General features: G+C 39.8%; 1 protein-coding gene across 1 annotated transcript in view; it reads right to left on the reverse strand.

The window, feature by feature from the left end:
- Nucleotides 1-11275, reverse strand: part of LOC109851597 (protein arginine methyltransferase NDUFAF7, mitochondrial) — a 12744-nt gene extending 1469 nt beyond the window's left edge. Inside the window, exons 1-9 of the mRNA XM_020421817.1 lie at nucleotides 10996-11275; nucleotides 10846-10907; nucleotides 3642-3785; nucleotides 3211-3321; nucleotides 2873-3077; nucleotides 1952-2010; nucleotides 1541-1593; nucleotides 1209-1437; nucleotides 1-69 (exon numbers count right to left, since the gene is read on the reverse strand). The exon at nucleotides 1-69 is cut by the window's left edge and continues 19 nt beyond it. Coding sequence (XP_020277406.1) covers nucleotides 1-69; nucleotides 1209-1437; nucleotides 1541-1593; nucleotides 1952-2010; nucleotides 2873-3077; nucleotides 3211-3321; nucleotides 3642-3785; nucleotides 10846-10907; nucleotides 10996-11224 — 1161 coding nt within the window. The 5' untranslated portion in view covers nucleotides 11225-11275. The remainder of the gene's footprint in view (nucleotides 70-1208; nucleotides 1438-1540; nucleotides 1594-1951; nucleotides 2011-2872; nucleotides 3078-3210; nucleotides 3322-3641; nucleotides 3786-10845; nucleotides 10908-10995) is intronic.

The following is a 21789-nucleotide window of genomic DNA, read 5'->3' on the forward strand; positions in this document are numbered from 1 at the left end:
AACGTAGGCACTAAGATCAGCTGAACCAGGATCGTCTAGAATGTTGATGAATTTATGCTTCCGAATAGCCTGCTAACCAACATAAGCATCAGATAATGATTCACCAAAGATATTCACGTTCTAGATAGAATTTTCAGTAACCATTCTAAGCAGCGTACGAAAAGTTCCATGAAATTTTCTAAATGCAAACAGCATTGTAATAAATAACTGTTCACAAATTTCCTTTAGTTGGTGCATGTACTGGAACAATTTGACCCTCTACAATTGATCAGTATTCTCATGCAAAATTGAGATTTTTTAGTTAAGTTCTACGTACCTCAAGTTCTTATCCTTACAAACCTAAACTTTTCCGGGCTGGCCAATGATCAGAATATCTAGCTCTCCTCAAAGAAAAATCAAAGGGCTTACTTGTTAACTTGAACGACCAAGGGGACAAAAAAGTAGGAACACTCAGCTACTTATTTCTTAAATTCTCTCTTTTGGAAGTTACTTCTTACAATCCGATGTGGATTTTATACGCTTCCTACTTACTCAAAATTTCAACAACTCAGAACCGATGGGAAATAGCTCCTTAAAGAAGTTCTTTCAGGGTTCATCTTTATTCAAGTTTAATTTCTCGAGGTTCAGCTCCCATACAAATTTGTTTTCCAAGCCAAATTTTCTTACTGAATATACACCTGAGAATTTACATGTCTTTCCCTTTTCAACTTTAACATCAAACATAGAATTCATCCTCGACACATACAAATTGTATCCTACACTTTGCATGGCAGAGTCATCTCGATGAGTTTCCTCAGAGCTTTTATGCCATACATATGCCACCTACGAATCAATTAATATACTCGGAAGTCTTAATAAACTTATAACTCTCTGAGTTGGGATAGATGCAATGACGGTGCTTCAAAACCCTTGAAACAAAATCCGTTGCGTTTTTTACATTTCTCTCTAGGAAGATCAGGGGGAAACAGTTGATATCAAGGATGAATTCTTAGGGAACAGTGCGGCCAGTCACAAGTCATTTAGATATAATTCTTTTCACAGAAAAACAGGTTCAACCACTACTAAGCTTCATCCTGAAAACATTTCATGAATGACCTAGCAGTATAAAAGATAGCATATTAACAAAACAAAACAAAAACAAAAACAAAAACAAAAACAAAAACAAAAACAAAAACAAAAACAAATGTAAATGAAGAGATCAGTGTAACCTGTAGACTATCTGAAATGATTCCACTCTTGCCATAGTCAATTATAAGTGCCCCACCACCATCAGAACTTATTCTTTTTGCAATTTGATGACTCAAATCCATTGCTTTGGGACATACTTCCATATGCTCAAGCTTTGCTATTTCCTCTGAGCCAGCCCATCGGCAGCGCTTCATTAGATATAGTAATGTTGCCGGAGTAGGTTGTGGAGATAACACAAAACGGAACTTGCTGAAAAAAGAAAATAAGGTGAAGAATATATAATATTTCCTGCTATTCTATGGACTGGAAACTGAAAGAACTGACATAGCAATAGAGATTGTTTAATACTCACGATGAATCATCTGACACGTCTATCATTTTCTCACACCAGCCACGTGATGCTTTCTGCAGTCATATACAAAAATTCACTGTTAATTAAAACTCTGGACCCAGAATTATTCAACTTTATGGTATCAGGATTCACATTAGATACATTAAAACAAAATCGAAAGCAGGATATGTTGCATGCCAATGTCTTTTTCATGTTTAGCATGACCGTCTGTTGAGAAAACATAGTGATGTGGGATGAGTTCTGGAGCATTTTAATTTTCACTTGCGTCACACTGAAAAATGAAAAAATTTTACATTTTAGGATTCTTCCTCCACCAAAGATATTCGCTCATTCCAGAATATTGCTTACTTCTAATATCTTCATTAAAGAATGGATGCAGCTAAAAAAATAGAACAAGCAAATTTCACAAACCTGAAACTGATGCACCGGCAAAGCATCATAAAATTCATGTGCAATAATGATCGTGGGCACTGCAAGATGAAAAGATAATGATTACTGCCAAAGCAGGGATCTACCGAATCAAAGAGCGTTTGAAGTAGAAAGCCGAGTGCATGTGAAACCGAAGCAACGATGCATGGGAGCTTTATAAGCCAGCTAACTAATTTACAAACCATGCTTCAACAACTAGCTTGAGTTATACAAAACATATACTATAGCATGTCATGTGGTATCTAGTTTCTACTTACAAAACATGATGACACTTTTAAAATGTATTCACATTTTTTGACGCTTTACAATCTTTCCACTTTCTTTTAAGGCCATAGCTCGCTTCAGAACTTTAGAACAGGACTGGGAGGCAAGAGATGTTATGCGCCATACTTCAATTTCTCATCCCAAAAGTTCACCCTTGCCCAACATATTCCAAAACGGATAGAATGTTGAATACTTTTATTTCCAACCTCACACCAAATTTACTAAAGGCCCTTTGTTTCAAGAGAAACGACCAACTAGCACACCACTAGGCATAAAACCTCTTTGCCTACTGTAAAATCTAATAAGATGATTTGATAGAAATAAGAGAACCATTAACAACCCCGATAATGATGGAACGTAACCCAGGTAAATAGTTGTGAAATCATGAAATGTTTAGTTGTGAACTAGCTAAAGCAAAATCATCAACACTGTAGCAACAACATATGGCATAAACATGAGCAATCTGATAAACATGCGTCCTCCAAAGTAAGCAGCATTATATGTATTATATAGCACATAGCGCAATTCAAATATGCAGGAAAAGGTAACAATAATAAAAGGCAGCCTACCAAAACACACAATCTAGTAAAGGAATTTTCATAGGCCATAGAATATCTGAGGTTCAGAAGGGCTTCATACATCCTAATGGTACTTCATCCAGAGTGGCATGCCATGATATGGGAGCATTTGACAACATGCTGACAGTCCTTTTAGTGTTGTCTGCATTCGCAATGACTTCATCCACACATTTCAAAGTATTGCATTGAATCTTCTGTAACGTAGGACTGCACTCTACCATATGAACATTAAGAGACTTTGTAAAGTTTGCAAACTTTGACGAGCTCTACAAGAAAGAAACAGATACCTTAGATCAAGGAATATTTCCCGTTCAGGTTTCAATTATAAGTTATTAGTTATAAGAGTATGGCAATTTTTTTGGTAGGGAAAACAAGGAGCAAAGTGCCAGCGAGCCTTACACGGAGAAGGTCTGCCATAAGCGTTCCTCGACCTGGTCCAAGTTCAACTAGATTTACTTTTTGAGGCTGCCCCATTTGCTCCCAGAGGCACATAGTCCAAACACCAACCATCTAATGAAAGAACACCAGTTATCCATTAACATATCTAACACAGAATTATTTCTCTAAAGATGCAACAAATTATCAGAAGAATATAGCATGACTAAGAAAACTCTAATCAAATATTCTTAATAGTTATGATGATATCTTAAATCTCATTAGCTGTGCAAATCTATAACAAAGCATTTCACACAATGAAAATTACGAAATGCAACTATTAGGACAATTTTCCCTTTATTAACTCTTTTCTTACAAAAAAGTTACTTAAGGGAAATAAAAGATTCAAATAACATTAACATAATATCCTATATCCTTTTGTTGTATTAAGTTACCTCTCCAAACATCTGGCTCACTTCCGGGGATGTAATAAAATCGCCCTCATTTCCAAATACATCTCTGTTAATGTAAAACCCTGACTGAGGATTTGTTAAAACTTCTTCCATATACTCGGCAACTGAGATGGGACCTCCACGAAACTATTGAACAAAAATAAACCAGAAATGTAAGTTTAATGATGGATTCTGCAAAAGATACACAGATAATCATACTGGAAGAGAGGATGTAAACATAAAGGGAGTAAAACAAACAAATAGGTCACCAAAAGGTCAATGTTAACCATCAACTTGAAAGTATAAACTGAAATATGAAGAACTTCAAGATAATAGGTGTGCATTATATGCTTATAATAACTACTTTTTGTTGGCGCTTGTGGTTAAATCTAGAATAATACAGATATATAACAGCAAAAACTGAACAAAATTAAAGTGCAGTAATTTAAAATTTTTCAACTCAACTGCTGTGCGTTTGTAAAACACTGTGCTTAAAGCATTATTTGGCCTACTCCGGTGCAAGGATCCCAATGCTAAATTGCTTCCAGGAACAGCAGTCCAGTACTCTGGTCTACACCGACCCAGTACTGTCAAGATCTCCTTGATCTATAAGGCAAAGATCTCCTCGATCTATCAGGCAAAAGATCTCCTCGATCTATCAGGCAAAGATCTCCTCGATCTATCAGACAAAAGATCTCCTCGATCTATCAGACCTTCTCGGTCTAGACACTGTTCCTATAAGCACTAGCTATTCTACAATATATATCTGTATATATTGATTGTTGTTTTTGGAATGAATTTTCCTTAAGGATTTGGAGTCTATTTATAGTGTTCGGGAAAATACTATTCACTAATAAAATATTATTAGTTACTATTCATGTGGGGCCCACATTACTTGTTTTTCAAAAGAAATTAGACAGATGTTGAATCTTTGTAAAATAGTTAATCACGTTTATTTTACTGTTCCTTAATTTCAAAGATGTCTTCTTTCTTTTAAATTTGGCTTTGTCTTCTTAAGGCTGCAAAGACAAACTTGTCTTTGCTTTCATAGTGACACTACTTTTAAATAATATCCAACAATCCCCCACAATTTTTTAAACTAGTGTCATGTAACGGTGCCGTTGTTTCAATCGTTGTGCATAAGGTAGATGTCGCAATGACTTGTATCCCCCTTAGACCAACTGAATAAAAGATAGGTGCATGGTGTCGCAGAGACTTGAACCAGCACATGTCTAAAAATCCAGCGATCACACAAGATCAAACTCATCTGTGGTAGTTTTCACTTTGAACCACACTTGCCTTTGCCTTTGCCTTGCTTTTGCTTTTGCACATTTATGTGCATGTCCTGGTTTCTGCTAGGGCTCTAGGTATCTTTCCACAAGACATCATAGGAGACGGCCAAATCTCCACCCATGCATAGGTGAGTTCTTTAGGTATGTTTCTTATAAAACATCCCGCATCCGAAATGCTTTGAACTCATTAAGGCTTAAGAGCCACCCTCCCTCATGATAGGATTCTAGGTGAATCCTTTAGGTGTGTTTCCTATCTAACACCCCGCATCCGAAATACTTTGGACCTATTAAGGCTTAACAACCATCTCCTTTACATGATAGGATTCTAGGTGAAAATATCAAAGTTTTACTCGGGTAGTTCAGCCAAGTAAGGATAGTATTAGAGGTTGATCAAAGATCAATTAAGTACATCGTTCCTTGCGGAACGCGTTACGCAACCCCCAAACCTTGCCTTAGACACCGACTAATCCAAGAAAACTTGAACCATTTCACTTGTAAATCTTACTTGACTTTTGAACCATTTATCTTGTCATTGGTAACATAAGCTTTGAACTAATAACTAGATGTAAATGGTAAGTATTTGTAAGACTCACCAAACTTTTGCAAATCTTACTTGACTTTTGAACTAATTATCTTATTATTAGTAGCATAAACTTTGAACTAATTATTTAATAAACATGGTAAGTATTTGTAAGACTTACAAAACTTGAGACCCATTCCAGCAGATGTCCTTTTGACTATGTCCTTTTTCAGACCCTTAGTCAAATGATCAACCACATTCTCTGAAGATCGGACGTCAATCACAGAGATGACTCCTTGACAAATGAGCTCTCTCAAATAGTCATGCTTCAGACGAATGGTCCGCTTCTTTCCATTGAACAACGAGTTCGCTGCCACAGCATTCGTCGCTTGATTATCACAATAGATAGTAATTGCGCCTTGCAATTCCGTCAATGGAAGGTCTCAGAGAGAACTGAGCCACTCAGCTTCATCTCCTGCAGCACAGTGTGCGAAGAACTCAGATTCCATAGATGACTGTGCAATCATTGTCTGTTTCTTAGACTTCCACGAGACGACAGCTCCACCCATGATGAAGACAAATCCTCCAGTAGATCTGCACTCATCTGGTTCTGAGCACCAGCTCGCATCTGAATAGCCTTTGATTATACCCGGATATCCAGTGTAGAATAAACCCAGACCTATAGTTCCTTTTAAGTATCTCATCAATCTCTGGACAACATCCCAATAAAGCTTTCCAGGATTACTTGTGAACCTACTAAGCATTCCTACAGCGAATGTTATATCTGGCCTTGTGCAGCTCATCGCGTACATAACTCCCAATGATCTTTGAGTACCTTAGCTGCTTTACTGGTCTTCCAGTGTTTGGTCGAAACTTCTTGTTGTAATCATACGACACTGATAGTTTTGACAGGTCGTAATAGCCATACTTTCTTAGCATGCTCTTGACATAATGAGATTAGGGCAATCCAATACCCTCTTCAGAGTATATGATTTTGATTCCGAAAATCACGTCCGCAGTTCCAAGGTCCTTCATGCTGAAATGTGCTGAAAAAATTTTCTTGGTAGATATCACTATCTTCAAATCACTCCCAATGATGAGCATATCATTCACATAGAGGCAGATGACCACCACCTTTCCTTTAGCGACCTTGATGTATAGGCACTTGTCAGATTCACTAACTTGATACCCATTGTTACAAACAACCCCATCGAACTTCTCATGCCAGAGTTTTGATGCCTGCTTAAGTCCATATAAAGACTTAACAAGTTTACAAACCTTACCAGCTGGAGCATGAAGTCCTTCTGGTTTCTCCATGTAGATCTTTTCTGTGAGATCTCCATTGAGAAAGGAAGTCTTTACATCCATCTGATGTATGACGAACCTTTTAATCGCCGCCCATGCGATAAGCACTCTGATGTAGTGATCCTGCAAACTGGTGCATAAATATCAAAGAAGTCTATACCTTCTTTCTAAGAGAATCCTTTCGCCACCAGTCTTATTTTGTACTTTTCACTAGTACCATCAGGACGAAGATTCTTCTTGAAGATCCACTTACAACTGATAGCCCTTGCACCTTCAGGTACATCCACCAGCTCCCAAGTATGATTTTGGATCAATGAATTCATCTCATCATCTATAGCTTCTTTCCACAGAAGAACGTCTGTTGACTGTATTGCTTCTTGAAAAGTCTGTGGATCTCCTTCCACATTATAGATGATGAAGTCATCTCCAAAATCTTTCTGTCTTCTGACACGCGTGGAATATGGTTCGATAACTCCTTCATCATTGACTGGCTCCTCTTGTGCATTTGATGTATTAGCATTCTCTGTTATATCTTTGACCAATAAGCCTTTATGTTTGATAAACTTAACCTCAAAGAATTCTGCATCCCGAGCTTCAATGATGGAGTTGGTTCCAAGGTCCAGGAACCTGCACGCATTGCTATCTCCAGCAAAGCCAAGAAACACACATCTGTTTGCCTTTGGTTCGAGCTTAGCCCTTCTGATATCTGGATTTCGAACATATGCGACACCCCCATACTTTGAGACTATTCAAAAAATCTGGATGTCCCAACCAGAACTGATGAGTATTATCAGTTTTGGAATAGGATACTCTGTTCAGAATTCAGTTTGTCATTGGCAAAGTCTCTCCTCAATAGCAGGTAGGTAAACCAGATGTGATTAGCATCAAATTCACCATCTCGGTCAATGTGCGATTCTTCCTTTCTGCAATCCCATTAGATTGCAGAGAATACGGAGCAGTAGTTTCTGCAATGATTCCATGCTCCTTGAAGTATGCTTCCGATTCCTTAGATCAGTACTCTCCTCCTCTGTCGCTCCTGAGTCTTTTCACCTGAAGTCTAAGCTGCTTCTCTACTCGAGTCCGAAATTCGACAAACTTGCTAAAGGCTTCATCTTTAGATTTCAGCAGGTAAACGTGACAGAAGCGAGAATGATCGTCAATGAAGGTGATGAAGTATTTCTTGCCGCCACGAGTGACGAAGCTCTTGAAGTCACAAGTATCTGAATGAATTAGATCCAACAGGTTGGTGCTCCTCGTGACACTTGAAAATGATTTCCTCGTCAGCTTTGCTTGCGCGCAAACTTCACACTTCTCAGGTTTGTTACCCCCATATTTTGAAAGTAATCATAGCTTCTCCATGCTGGATAATTTTCTATAATTTACATCTCCCAACCTATTGTGGCATAACACAGAGGAGTAAGAAGAAGATATTTCATTTACAACGGGGTTGGGTGCACTCGTACTGATTTTATACATGCCATCAGTACGATATGCATTGTCAAAATACATTTTCTTATAGGATAATACAGCCTTTCCTCCTTGGAAATCCAGTCTCATGCCTGCATCACACATCATGCTTCCAGAGACTTAAGTTTTTGGCAATTGAGGGAACGTGTTTCACATCCTTTAATGAGAGTCTTTTCTGAAGAAAGAGTCAGCACCACATTCTCAGTTCCAAGAACATGAACCACAGAACGATCAGCCATTGATACGTTCTCTTTGGTAACATAAGAAGAGAACATATCTCTATTGGAGCATACATGACAAGTAACACCCGTATCTAACCACCAACTAGAGATGTTGCTTGGAGTTGTTACCTAGAAGAGCATGGCCACACAATCATCAACTTGATTGACATTGTGTGGTGTTTTCTTCTTTGGTGCTCTGCAGTCTTTGGCAAAATGTCCTTGCTTCCCACAGTTGAAGCATTTGCTGCTCTTCTTGAACTCCTTCTGAACGTTCAGGTTCTTTGGATTCTGGTTCTTCTTTCTGTTAAAAGACTTCTTCTTCTTGAAAGATGAATTATTATCATTTTCAAAGTTAGCAGCCACCATGTTAGCAGACGCATTTTGCTTAGCAATGAGCTCAGTCTTCGTGCGAGTCCGAGTCTCGTCCTCGATCCGAATGAACCTCTTCAAGTCAGACAGAGTCACATGTCTTTTCATTCTTCGAATATCAGTGAAGAATGACATCCAAGATGGAGGAAGCTTATTGATAATTGTACTAGAGATGAATGTTTGACAAAGACTGATCTTTTCATCTTTCAGCTTCATAACAAGTTTTTCAAGCTCTTTGACTTGAGGTAAAACCTCAGTATCATCTTCGAACTTCAAGTCCAAAAATTTGTCAATGATGTGAGATTTGGACAGCTTCTCCTCATCCTTGTACCGGTCCTCCAAAGCATTCCAGATTTTCTTTATAGAGGGCTTGTTGGTGTAAGCATCTGCTAGATGATCGATCAGACAGTTAAGGAAATAACTCCTGCAAAAGTGATCATCTCTAGCCCAAGATGTTTCAGCTTCAGAGTCTTCTTCAGAGTCGAATTTTTCCTCAGAAACCACATAGTAGATTTTCAGGAGTTGCATCCCGAAGATTATTTTCCGACGCCATGCGTTGAAGTTGAAACCGTCAAAGTTCTCTAACTTAAGACAGTCCACTCCAAGAGTTTTTCCGACGCCATGCGTTGAAGTTGAAACCGTCAAAGTTCTCTAACTTAAGACAGTCCACTCCAAGAGTCCTCGCAGGATCCATGGTAGATCAAAATAATGCTTTAAGATTGTTGGCGCTTGTGGTTAAATCTGGAATAATACAGATATATAACAGCAAAAACTGAACAAAATTAAAGTGCAGTAATTTAAAAAATTTTAACTCAGCTGTTGTGCGTTTGTAAGGATATTATTTAAAAGTAGTGTCACTATGGAAGCAAAGACAAGTTTGTCTTTGCTGTCTTAAGAAGACAAAGCTAAATTTAAAAGAAAGAATACATCTTTAAAATTAAGGAACAGTAAAATAAACGTGATTAACTATTTTGTAAAGATTCAACATCTGCCTAATTTCTTTTGAAAAACAAGTAATGTGGACCTCACATGAATAGTAACTAATAATATTTTATTAGTGAATAATGTTTTCCCGAACACTATAAATAGACTCCAAATCCTTAAGGAAAATTCATTCCAAAAACAACAATCAATATAACTATAAATAGACTCCAAATCCTTAAGGAAAATTCATTCCAAAAACAACAATCAATATATACAGATATATATTGTAGAATAGCTCTTAAGGAAAATTCATTCCAAAAACAACAATCAATATATACAGATATATATTGTAGAATAGCTAGTGCTCATAGGAACAGTATCTAGACCGAGAAGGTCTGATAGATCGAGATCTTTTGTCTGATAGATCGAGAAGATCTTTTGCCTGATAGATCGAGGAGATCTTTGCCTGATAGATCGAGGAGATCTTTTGCCTGATAGATCGATGAGATTTTTGCCTTATAGATCGAGGAGATTTTTGCCTTATAGATCGAGGAGATTTTTGCCTTATAGATCGAGGAGATCTTGACAGTACTGGATCAGTGCACACCAGAATACTAGACTGCTATTCGTGGAAGCAATTTGACCTTGGGATCCTTGTACCGGAGTAGGCCAAATAATGCTTTAAGCACAGCGTTTTACAAACGCACAGCAGCTGAGTTAAAAAATTTTAAATTACTGCACTTTAATTTTGTTCAGTTTTTGCTATTATATATCTGTATTATTCCAGATTTAACCACAAGCGCCAACACTTTCCATGCAAAGTTACTCTATCAAAATGAAAAGAATGAAAACCCAGTGTATAATGCCCATTTCGTATAAAACAGCTAAAAAAAGTGTAGCGCGGAATAATATTCATGTAGGAAATAAAAGCTCGTGAAGATTAATAATGAACAAATGCATGTTATTACTTAGCTTCATAACGAACAATAAGATTGCATTTCGTTTAAAAGAAGTCAGAGAGTTCAACCCAAAAGTTCCAACTTCAGTCCAAAGATCTCAATGTCGCACCTGCTAACCGAGGATAATCAAATAAATCCCCAAAAACATACCTTTATTATACTCTTGAGATGCTTGACCATCTCAGAATCCGAAGACGTCTCGTGGAAATGGTCTAAAAAACCAATTAGTGATAATAAAAAAATCAAAAAAAGAACAAATTTGCATAAGCAAGATCAAATTTTTATATAAAAAACAGAAACCTGGAGCGTTGTAGAGTCCAGAGCGATCGATCGAGATCGAAGCCTTAGGGTTTGAATCGTGGAGACTGACATCGACCTCGTTGTCTTGGGAACTAGAAGGATCTAGGGTTTGTGAAGAGAAAGGTAGAGATTTAGCGGTGGATGGGGGAGGAGAGAGAGGCGTCGAAAGCGGGAAAGCTCGGCGGAGGATTTTAGAGAGGGGAGGAGAAAAAAGAGACCTTCGAAGCATTTTTCTAGCTGGAGTCGGCAGTGAGAACACTGAGAAGATAAAAAAAAAGAGAGAGAGAGAGAGCCAGAGAGTTCAGAATTTTGGGCTTTTCACGATATTAGTTAATTAGTCCTCCACATCTTCGAAATTGCTTACCCGCCTCATAAACCCTGGGAGGTCTTGCAAATTGGTCGCGCTGTTAAATTTTTAGTTAAAATTTTAAATCACACATGGTTTTATATAAGTGCACTGCATATGATTAAATGCCGTGATTAAGTATTTTTGGCTTATTTTCTAACTAAAATTTATTCATCTATTTCAATTTAATAGTTTTCGCTCATTTTTGTCTCTAAACTTGACACTGTGGTTATTTATTTTCTTTGATGTTTGTTTGAATGAGCTACACCCAATTTAAATTTTTATGTTGCTAATTGAATTGACAAGAAACAAATACAATCTAAAGTCAATTTGAATTTTTAGATTATTTGGACCGACATGAAACTAAGCTTTCTTTGAGAAAGTGCAGTATTGCAAAAGTAAAAAATATCAAAATAGTGTTATACAAGGAATGTGAATATTTAAAGCAATAAGGCAAGATGATTGATTAAAAGTATGCTAAAACGATACAAAAGATAATATGAATTTTGTTTCTAAACATTAATATACTACACAAAATTATAAACTAAAAATTAATATTAACTCTAGTATACATTTATATGATAAAAGCGTCCACATAAGCATATAAAAGTACCCAAAAAGTTCATGAAAATCTCTTCTAAAGATTCCTAATTTCATTGAATATAATTAAACTATTCCATAAAATATTTAGAAAACATTATTATTTATTCATTCTATTTTATTTTTTATTGAGCTGATATCAATCCTTCTTTACCTTTATCTTTTTCCTGGGTAATTCTAGAGTAGTGTATTCATCATCCATATTGGTTGTGACATCAGACTAAAGTTAAAATTTTGGGAAAAATGCTTCCAGCCCCCAAAATCTAAGGAAACGTGCTTCCCACCCCCAAGACTTTGTCAACGGGTGTTTTACGCCCAAAAATAAAGATTCTGTTCTCTGAGCCCCCAAAACACAAAACCCAAGACATTAAAACATGTGAAGACCATAATACCATTCTCTCTCTCTTTCTTTTTTTATTAAAATATGATGATGATTATTTTATTATTTTCGTTTTCTCTCTCTCTTTATCATGATGTACTGAGATGATAGTTGAAATGATTCATAAGGATTATTTTATTATTTTTGTTTTTTATTATTTTGGTTGTTTGTATTGGGAGATTGTTAAAGTTACGGGTTAATTGTTAAGGTTACGAGTTAATTGTTAATGTTACGGGTCAATTGTTAAGGTTATGAATCCTCTCTCTCTCTCTCTCTTTTTTTTATTAAAATATGATGAGGATTATTTTATTTTTTTTGTTTTCTCTCTCTCTTTATCATGATGTACTAAGATGATAGTTGAAATGATTGATGAGGATTATTTTATTATTTTTGTTTTTTATTATTTTGGTTGTTTTTGTTAAAGTTACGGGTTAATTGTTAATGTTACGAGTTAATTGTTAATGTTACGGGTCAATTGTTAAGGTTATGAATCCTCTCTCTCTCTCCTCTCTCTCTCTCTCTCACTCTTTCTCTCTTTCTATCATGATGTTTCTTTGATGATATTGAAATGATTAAAGAGGATTATTATTTTATTATTTTTGTTTTTTTATTCTTTTTTTATTTTTAGAATATTCGTTGTTAAGGATAATGGTTGGTTGTAAAGGTTATGCATTGATTGTTAAGGTTACGGGTTAGTTGTTAAGGTTACGGGTTTATTGTTAAGGTTATGGGTTTGTTGTGTAGGTTACGGATTTGTTGTTAAGGTTACGGGTTTAATTATTAAGGTTACGGGTTTAGTTGTTAAGGTTACGTACTTAATTGTTAAGGTTACGGGTTTAATTGTTAAGGTTACGGTTTATTAATTGTTAAGGTTACGGTTTAATTGTTAAGGTTACGGGTTTAATTGTTAAGGTTATGAGTCAATTGTTAAGGTTATGAATCCCTTCTCTCTCCCTCGTAACCTTAACAATTAAACACATAACCTTAACAATTAAACCGTAACATTAACAATTAAACCGGTAACCTTAACAATTAAACCCATAATATTAACAATTAAACCGTAACCTTAACAATTAATAAACCGTAACCGTAACAATTAAACCCGTAACCTTAACAATTAAATAAGCAACCTTAACAATTAAACCCGTAACCTCAACAATTAAACCCGTAACCTTAACAACAAATCTGTAACCTACACAACAAACCCATAACCTTAACAACAAACCCTTAACCTTAACAACCAACCCGTAACCTTAACAATCAATGCATAATCTTTACAACCAAACATTATCCTTAACAATGAATATTCTAAAAATACAAAAAGAATAAAAAAACAAAAATAATAAAATAATAATCCTCTTTAATCATTTCAACATCATCAAAGAAACATCATGAGAGAGAGAGAGAGAAAGAGAGAGAGAGAGAGAGAGAGAGAGAGAGGATTCATAACCTTAACAATTGACCCGTAACATTAACAATTAATTCGTAACCTTAATAATTAACCTGTAACTTTAACAATCTCCCAATACAAACAACCAAAATAATAAAAAATAAAAATAATAAAATAATCCTCATCAATTATTTCAACTATCATCTTAGTACATCATGATAAAGAGAGAGAGAGAAAACAAAAATAATAAAATAATCCTCATCATATTTTAATAAAAAAAGAAAGAGAGAGAGAGAGAGAGGATTCATAACCTTAACAATTGACCCGTAATATTAACAATTAACTCATAACCTTAACAATTAACACGTAACTTTAACAATCTCCCAATACAAACAACCAAAATAATAAAAAACAAAAATAATAAAATAATTTGCATCAATCATTTTAACTATCATCTTAGTATATCATGATAAAGAGAGAGAGAAAACAAAAATAATAAAATAATCCTCATCATATTTTAATAAAAAAAGAAAGAGAGAGAGAGAAGGGTATTATGATCTTCACATGTTTTAATGTCTTGAGTTTTGTGTTTTGGGGGCTCAGAGAACAGAATCTTTATTTTTGAGGGTAAAACACCCGTTGACAAAGTCTTGGGGGTGGGAAGCATGTTTCCTTAGCTTTTGGGGGCTGGAAGTATTTTTCCCTAAAATTTTTTGTGCTGTTATCTTCCCTAGTCTCATTAATTTTTATCTTCCCTTTTAACTTCACAAAGAAATTGACTGTATTTCCGGTCTGTAGGCGTCTAAAAATGCCTATGGGTGCCCGCACACAGCTCAAGACAAAGAGAAGACGATGAACGTCATTATCCAAGTCAAAGAGGATTATCCGACGCCGACAAGCGCATGAAGCGAATCGGCGAACTGTTGATGACACGACAATGAACCACCACAATGGCAAACGCCAAGTGGACCGCACGCGTCAATCAACTCAAAACGTACAAACGCGCCCAACAGTCAGTTAGCACGCACGCATCGTTCAGCTTGTGCATGTCAATCCGTTCGCGCGTCAATCAGTTCGTGCGCGTCGGTCAACACGCGTGCGTCAATCAACACGCGCCAGTGCGGAACCCGAAACGCGTTTTGACGGTTTTGATGCTGTTTTCGCAGGATTTATCTGTTCCAGGGGTTCCCAACTGACTTGATATCATCCCCAAACGTGGTTAGGCTGTTGTTAACTGAAGATAGAGCCAAATCACTTGTTCTCATCCAAATAACCGCTTCTGAAGCTTATAAATACGAGCTCGGGTGCTCATTTCTGGGGGGCGATTGATTATCAAGACGAGGAGGTGCTGCCGGATTGTGGAGTCAAAGGAGCACGAATTTCAGCGAGGGTTGACAGATCTTGGCGAGTTCTTCGGCATAAAGAAGGAGAGTTCGAGAGATCCGACACCCATTCCCGTCCGTCCCTTGAGATTAGGCTTGGTCTTAATCCCGAGAAGAGCCCTGATTTCGCTTGGTCGATCTCAGCGCTTCAAATCAAATACTTCCTCGGTGAAGACGAAGCTCTGCCGAATTTTTCATCAACCGGATCCAGATCAAAGGCGGTCCACGGATAAACCCCGGCACAGGTGTAGGCATCGAAAATTGCCTATAGGTCTCCACGAACAGCTCAGTGTTAAAAAACGACAATGAACATCACTATCTGGTTCACAGGAGTTCGACTGATGTCGGTGAACGCTTGAAGTGAACCGACGAACTACGTGAGCTGATAGGATTTCGAAATAACGAAGACACAGGCTAATCGAGAACCCCGCGATGTTTACAAAAGGAACAACGCCATTCGTGTCTCGTTCATTCTACAGATAATCTAACCATTGGAACTGATAGAATTCTTCATCAGACTTCCAACGCATTTGGAATCACTCAGATCCGAGTTCAGACAAAGAAGTTACAGCGAAAACAGTCAAACGGGCATTGAAAACGTCTCAAAGCTGAACTTAGACACCTACGGTGTCTCGGCCAAGTCAAGACACCCCAAGGGTGTCTCGGCCAAGCTGAGACACCCCAAGGGTGTCTCAGCACGGATTTAGGCCCTTTAAGTGGTTTTAACCGCTCCGCAACCCCTCATGCCTATAAATACAAGCCTTACGCCTCATTTTTTCAGATCTGGAATTTTGGAGAATTGGCGAAGCCCTGCCGGAGTGAAGAGTGATCGAGCGCTTCAACGCAAGAGAGTTTCTTCGTCAGATCTACATCACCCGTACCCAATCCTTAGTATTATCCCGTTGTGGTAATACTAAGAAGAGCAAATATCTCGCTTTTATCGAGATAGGCGCTTTAAGTTTCTAGATCCCCTCGCGGATCGATGAAGCTCTGGATCAGATCTGATTACCAGGTAGTCCACGGATATCAACGTCCCCGTCACAGGCTAAAGACCCACGCAAGCAAGAGACGACGAACGGATCTTGTGTTTATTTTTCAAGAAAGTTGTAATTTTTATTTCTTTGTGAAGAGATCGAATACGAGTTCGATCAACAAAAGTTTGAAGAGTACCTCTCTTCCTCCTCCTCCAGATCCGCCTCTCCAAATGGGCGCAGGAAGACTTCATCTTCCAAGAGTGCTCGCGGGCCCTCCGGATCGAAGATCCAAGATCCCCTCACTGTCGTTGCACTTACCCCCCGCGACGCTCCTATGGTGTCTAACGTGGTGGAACCTGCAGATCCAGATCTCCCTTCCGCCGCGAAGTCAACTGCTGAAGGTGTTCCAACCTTGTCAAAGAGGGCGCGCCAAAGACGGCGCCAACGCCTTGCGCGACAACTGGCCAAGGCCGCAGAATCGATGGACGGGATCCGCTACAATGAAGATCTAAAGTCCAGACAGCGCCAAGAGCAACAACAGCGCACAACCAACTCCTCCTCCAAGACAAACGAACGAATGTGTTCGTGTCAAGAGGACTCGCTCAACCCTCGAAGAGCGAATCAAGAAACGCCGCGCATTGCTTGCGCATGCCCGAGCCCTTCTGCAGAAAGCAGAGGAGATGCAGAAAGAAGAGACGGTCAAGAATCCGTCAAAACACAAGCAGGTGTGGGTGCCAAAGGCGAAGCCGGCGCCTAAAACAAAAGTGGACGGAAGTAGCGTCCAGCCTTCTTCAAATCCAGATCCCGTTTCCCCTGCTCCCGCACCTCCGGCGGAGCCAGGTAAGAACGTGGATTCTTCAAGATCCAGGGTTCCTTTGAAAGGTCGTCTCGGTCCCTTACCGGAGAACCGAGGTAAAGCACCTGTCAAGGAGCGATTGGGACTGTTGAAAGGTACCCAAACAACCAACCAGACTGGGGGTCGTACTAATCCCCCTAAGAAAGATAACAAAGGGAAAGCCCCTGTTACCGACCGCATTGGATTGCGGGTCGAAGTTCAAGAGCCCGTTAAGTTTTCACGCTCGCAAAAGCGTAGACTTGAACGAGCGACTTTTGAAAACGCTAATAAAGCGTCATATCCCCAGGGGGAAGCACATTCGTCTGATGATGATGGTGTTATACCTGGGAAGTCATGCCAACACTCTATGGGTTTCTCCAGATATCAAACTGATGAGTTGTACTATAGAGCTGGGGGTGCGGGTAAGCCTCGAAAGAGAGATGCTCGAGACACGGAACCTCACTGTCCGTGTGCCAACATAATCAAGACAGTACTGTCAGAATGCTGCTGCACTAAAGCCCCAAGGAGAGTTTCAGTGTTCGAGAGAATTTCCACCAGAACGTCCGAGACCAAGCCAAGGCGTTTCCGTAGGAAGAAGCCTGTCCGCCAAGAGGACGAGTTCCTAGAGGTGTCTGCTAATATGACCGGCAGAGGGAAATCGACACGACACTCTAGCTCAAATCAACTTGCCGAAGCATCCCAACGCATGACGCGGTCAGGGATCAATAGGCGAAAGAATTACCAAAGGATGCAAAAGGGACTTCCTTTGGAAGAGGAGGCGTCAGATGCTGGTTCAGACTCCTACTCGGCTATAGCATCCGATGACACGGCGTCTAGTGCGGGACAGCCCTATGAGTCGCTTATGATTAGTGCCAAACAAGTAACCAAGATGCTTGAAGATGCCTTGACTAAGCAGAAGGAAGCTTTCAAGTTCGAGATGGAGATGGCTATGCAGCAGATGAGAGAGATGCATGACCAGCAAATCGCGGCACTGACAACTCACCAAGGAGAACCCAGTCGTCGCAATAATCCGAATCAAGAGGAGAATGACCGGGAAGAGAATAATGTCAACATAACTATCCCTCCTGTCAACAACAATAACGGGGGCGGTCCCTCGGATGATAATGCGAGGGGGGACTACGTTACCTCTCCCAGAAGCCACTCGAAGACAGATGCGAGTGAAGACAAGAAAATGAAGGATTTGGAGAGCAAAATCAACGCGTTGATGAATGCCCAAGAAGTGAAGAGGTCCGGCATACCATGTCCATACCCAAGGGAGTGGGAATCAATTCCATATCCGGCAAAGTTCAATTTAATCAACTTTACGCCGTTTGATGGAAAGGGTTCCCCTACCCAACACTTAATATATTTTAAGTCCAACTTAGGAATAATCTTCGGGAATGAACCTTTAATGGTGCGGTCATTCGTTGGCACTCTTCGCGGAGCGGCCTTCGATTGGTATCGTCGCCTCAAGCCGGGGAGTATCAGCAGTTAGGACGACATGGAGGATATATTTCTAACGAACTTCTTCGACGACGACACCGAGATCTCAATCGACACTCTATTTGATGAGAAGCAGAAGAACGGTGAGACAGTCGAAAACTTCGTGAAAAGATTCCGAAAAAAGCAATGAATTGCAGGGATCCGGTCAGCAAAGATTTCATCCTCGAAACCTGTCATAATAATCTTTCATTGGACATCCTTGAAGCCATGGGAATGACACCGTCAAAGACCTGGAAGGATCTGAAGGTGCGAGGAGAACGAGCCGAACGATTCCTTAAAAGGAAGAAGGCGGAAAGGGGCCAAATAGCTAATAATGCCCCGCAACAGAACTTTGTCCCTAAGGGAAAAGCACATGCGAATGCTATGGACGCGAATCAAACATTCGAGGTGCAAGCGCAACCGCAACAACAACAACAAAAGGCGCCTCAACAATCAAGATGGCAACAGCAGCCCCAGAAGCCAAAAGCCTAACCGAAACTCCAAAAGCATATTCCTTCAAGACGAAGACGCTTCTAGCCATCTTCGAATCTCTCCTTCGAAAACAACAAGCATCAAGCTTAACCACCTATCGTCAATCAGAGGAAGCTCGGATCCGAGGTACTGTGCGTATCATAGGAGGATCCTTCATCCTACCAAGGCTTGCTTCGCTCTTAAGAATAGCATCCAAACCTTGGTTGAAGCCGGCGTCATAATGCTAGGATAAGCCAAATAAGAACGGCAATACTCCGAAGAGTATACGAGTATAAACTGCTTCTCAACACTCCGAAGAGTATACGAGTATAAACTGCTTCTCAACACTCCGACAAGTATAAGAGTATAAACTGCTTCTCAATACTCCGAAGAGTATACGAGTATAAACTGCTTCTCAATCCTCCAATCGGTATATGAGGTTAAACTGCTCCCTGATACTCCAATAGGTATATGAGTCTAAACTGTTTCCTACCGTTGATGGGAAGTTCCTGGAGAATGTTACGCTAATATTCTTAAGGATAACCCGGACATGTAACGGAGTACAAAGTCAGACCCAGTTCCAAGAAAGAAGCTGGGGGTGGATGATTCATGTAATGGGAAGTTCCCAGAAGAACGCTATATGTAATTTTCTTAGGGATAACCCGATAATTACGAACAAGGTGATAAACACTAAACCCCCACTATGATTTGTACTCCCACTCTCACTGTCTACCTGGTCAAACCTTCCTATAGTTAGGACCACAACCAAAGTCCCCTCTCGATTCCTTCCATGAACGAGAGGTCCACTTTCAAATTGAACGATCAAGCCTGTAAAAGGTAAGATCATCTCAAACCTCCCACTTTCACTGCTTCCTTGGTCAAACCTATAAAAGTTAGGGCCACAACCAGATTCTCCTCTCGATTCCTTTCATGAACGAGAGGTCCACTTTCAATTGAGCAATCAAACCTATAAAAGTTAGGATTGTCTCCAACTTTACTTAGTCAAACCTGCAGATAGTTAGGACTAAGATTGAGTTGTCCTTTTCGATAAACGAAAGACTTCCATCTTTTCCTTTTTCCACCAAGCCTATAAAAGTTAGGGTCGAAATTGGGCTTTCTCCTCAATGAATGATGGATTCTTTTGATTCAAATGACCAAACCTATAAAAGTTAGGGTCGTTTGAACCTTTCCGATTCTCGGAGTAGAGATCCCACTCTTAGTTTCATCATTTCGGATTCTGGGGGTGGAGATCCCACCTTGAGTTTCTTTTCCAACTGAAGATAGAATATAAAATTCTTCCTCTTTGGTACCGGGAGATAGAATATAAAATTCTTCCTCTTCCATTTTCCAGTCCGTCTTTACCCTGAGAAAAGACACAATTCCCAACTTCCAATCCGTGCACTTTGTGCACGGGGAATTTTATCTCAACTCCTAAATAGAGATAAGCCTACGCCTAACACGCGTTGCCGGTTTAGTCTTTCACCGATTGAAAAAGACACCAGAATCCAGTCTGGGGAATTTTATCCCGAAGCCTAAGCAGGGATAAGCAAACGCCTAATACGCGTTGCCGGTTTAGTCTTTCACCGATTGAAAAAGACACCAGAGTATAATTCTGGGGACTTTCATCCCGAATCCTAAGTAGGGATGAGTCAACGCCTAATACGCGTTGCCGGTTTAGTCTTTCACCGATTGAAAAAGACACCAGAGTACAATTCTGGGGACTTTCATCCCGAATCCTAAGTAGGGATGAGTCAACGCCTAATACGCGTTGCCGGATGCCATATTCCCGTAAGAAATGGCGAAGTCTATGTATTCAAAATCATAGCATTAAGTCTAAGAGAAGCAATTCTCTTAGCACAACGTTACATGTGAAACGGGTTTTAATAATTCACATGCTAGCCCGATTCAAACGGTAATCGGTAAAGGCACGTCAAACCCGTTGATGGCTGGGGGTTTGCCAAAAATCCCAAAGCCTATGTCTAACACACATGGCCGGTTAGTCTTTGACCGTAAAAAGGACAAAAGACCACATATTCAACATTGTGGCAGGTTGTTATTAATAACACCATAATCCGTGCCTCACACGCACGGGGAATTTTATCCCGAAGCCTAAGCAGGGATAAGCCAACGCCTAACACGCGTTGCCGGTTTAGTCTTTTACCGATTGAAGAAGACACCAGAATCCGAGTCTGGGGATTTTTATCCTGAATCCTAAGTAAGGATAAGTCAGCGCCTAACACGCGTTGCCGGGTAGTCTATTCCCGTGAGAAAGACGAAGTCTACGTATTCAATATCGTAGCACTAAAAGGGTTAACTCTTTTAGCGGTCAACGCCGGTCAACGCGTAACCCTAGGTCAACGCCAGTCAACGCGTTGTGATCAAAAAGTCAACGTTCGACGTTCGAAACCCTCCGGTCAACGCCGGTCAACGCGTAACCCTAGGTCAACGCCAGTCAACGCGTTGCGACCAAAAAGTCAACGTTCAACGTTCGAAACCCTAGGGTCAACGCCAATCAACGCGTAACCCTAGGTCAACGCAAGTCAACGCGTTGCGACAAAAAGTCAACATTCGACGTTCGAAACCCTAGGGTCAACGCCGGTCAACGCGTAACCCTAGGTCAACGCCAGTCAACGCGTTGCGACAAAAGTCAACGATCGACAATCCAAAACCCTAAGGGTCAACACGTACGTGTATAAAAAAAGTCAACGTTCGACGTTCGAAACCCTAGGGTTAACGCCGGTCAACGCGTAACCCTAGGTCAACGCCAGTCAACGCGTTGCGACAAAAAGTCAACGTTCGACGTTCGAAACCCTAGGGTCAACGCCGGTCAACGCGTAACCCTAGGTCAACGCCAGTCAACGCGTTGCGACAAAAAGTCAACGCGTAACCCTAGGTCAACGCCGGTCAACGCGTTGCGACAAAAGTCAACATTCGA

Source organism: Asparagus officinalis, chromosome 8 (assembly GCF_001876935.1).
Source record: "Asparagus officinalis chromosome 8, Aspof.V1, whole genome shotgun sequence".
Classification (NCBI taxonomy): domain Eukaryota; kingdom Viridiplantae; phylum Streptophyta; class Magnoliopsida; order Asparagales; family Asparagaceae; genus Asparagus; species Asparagus officinalis.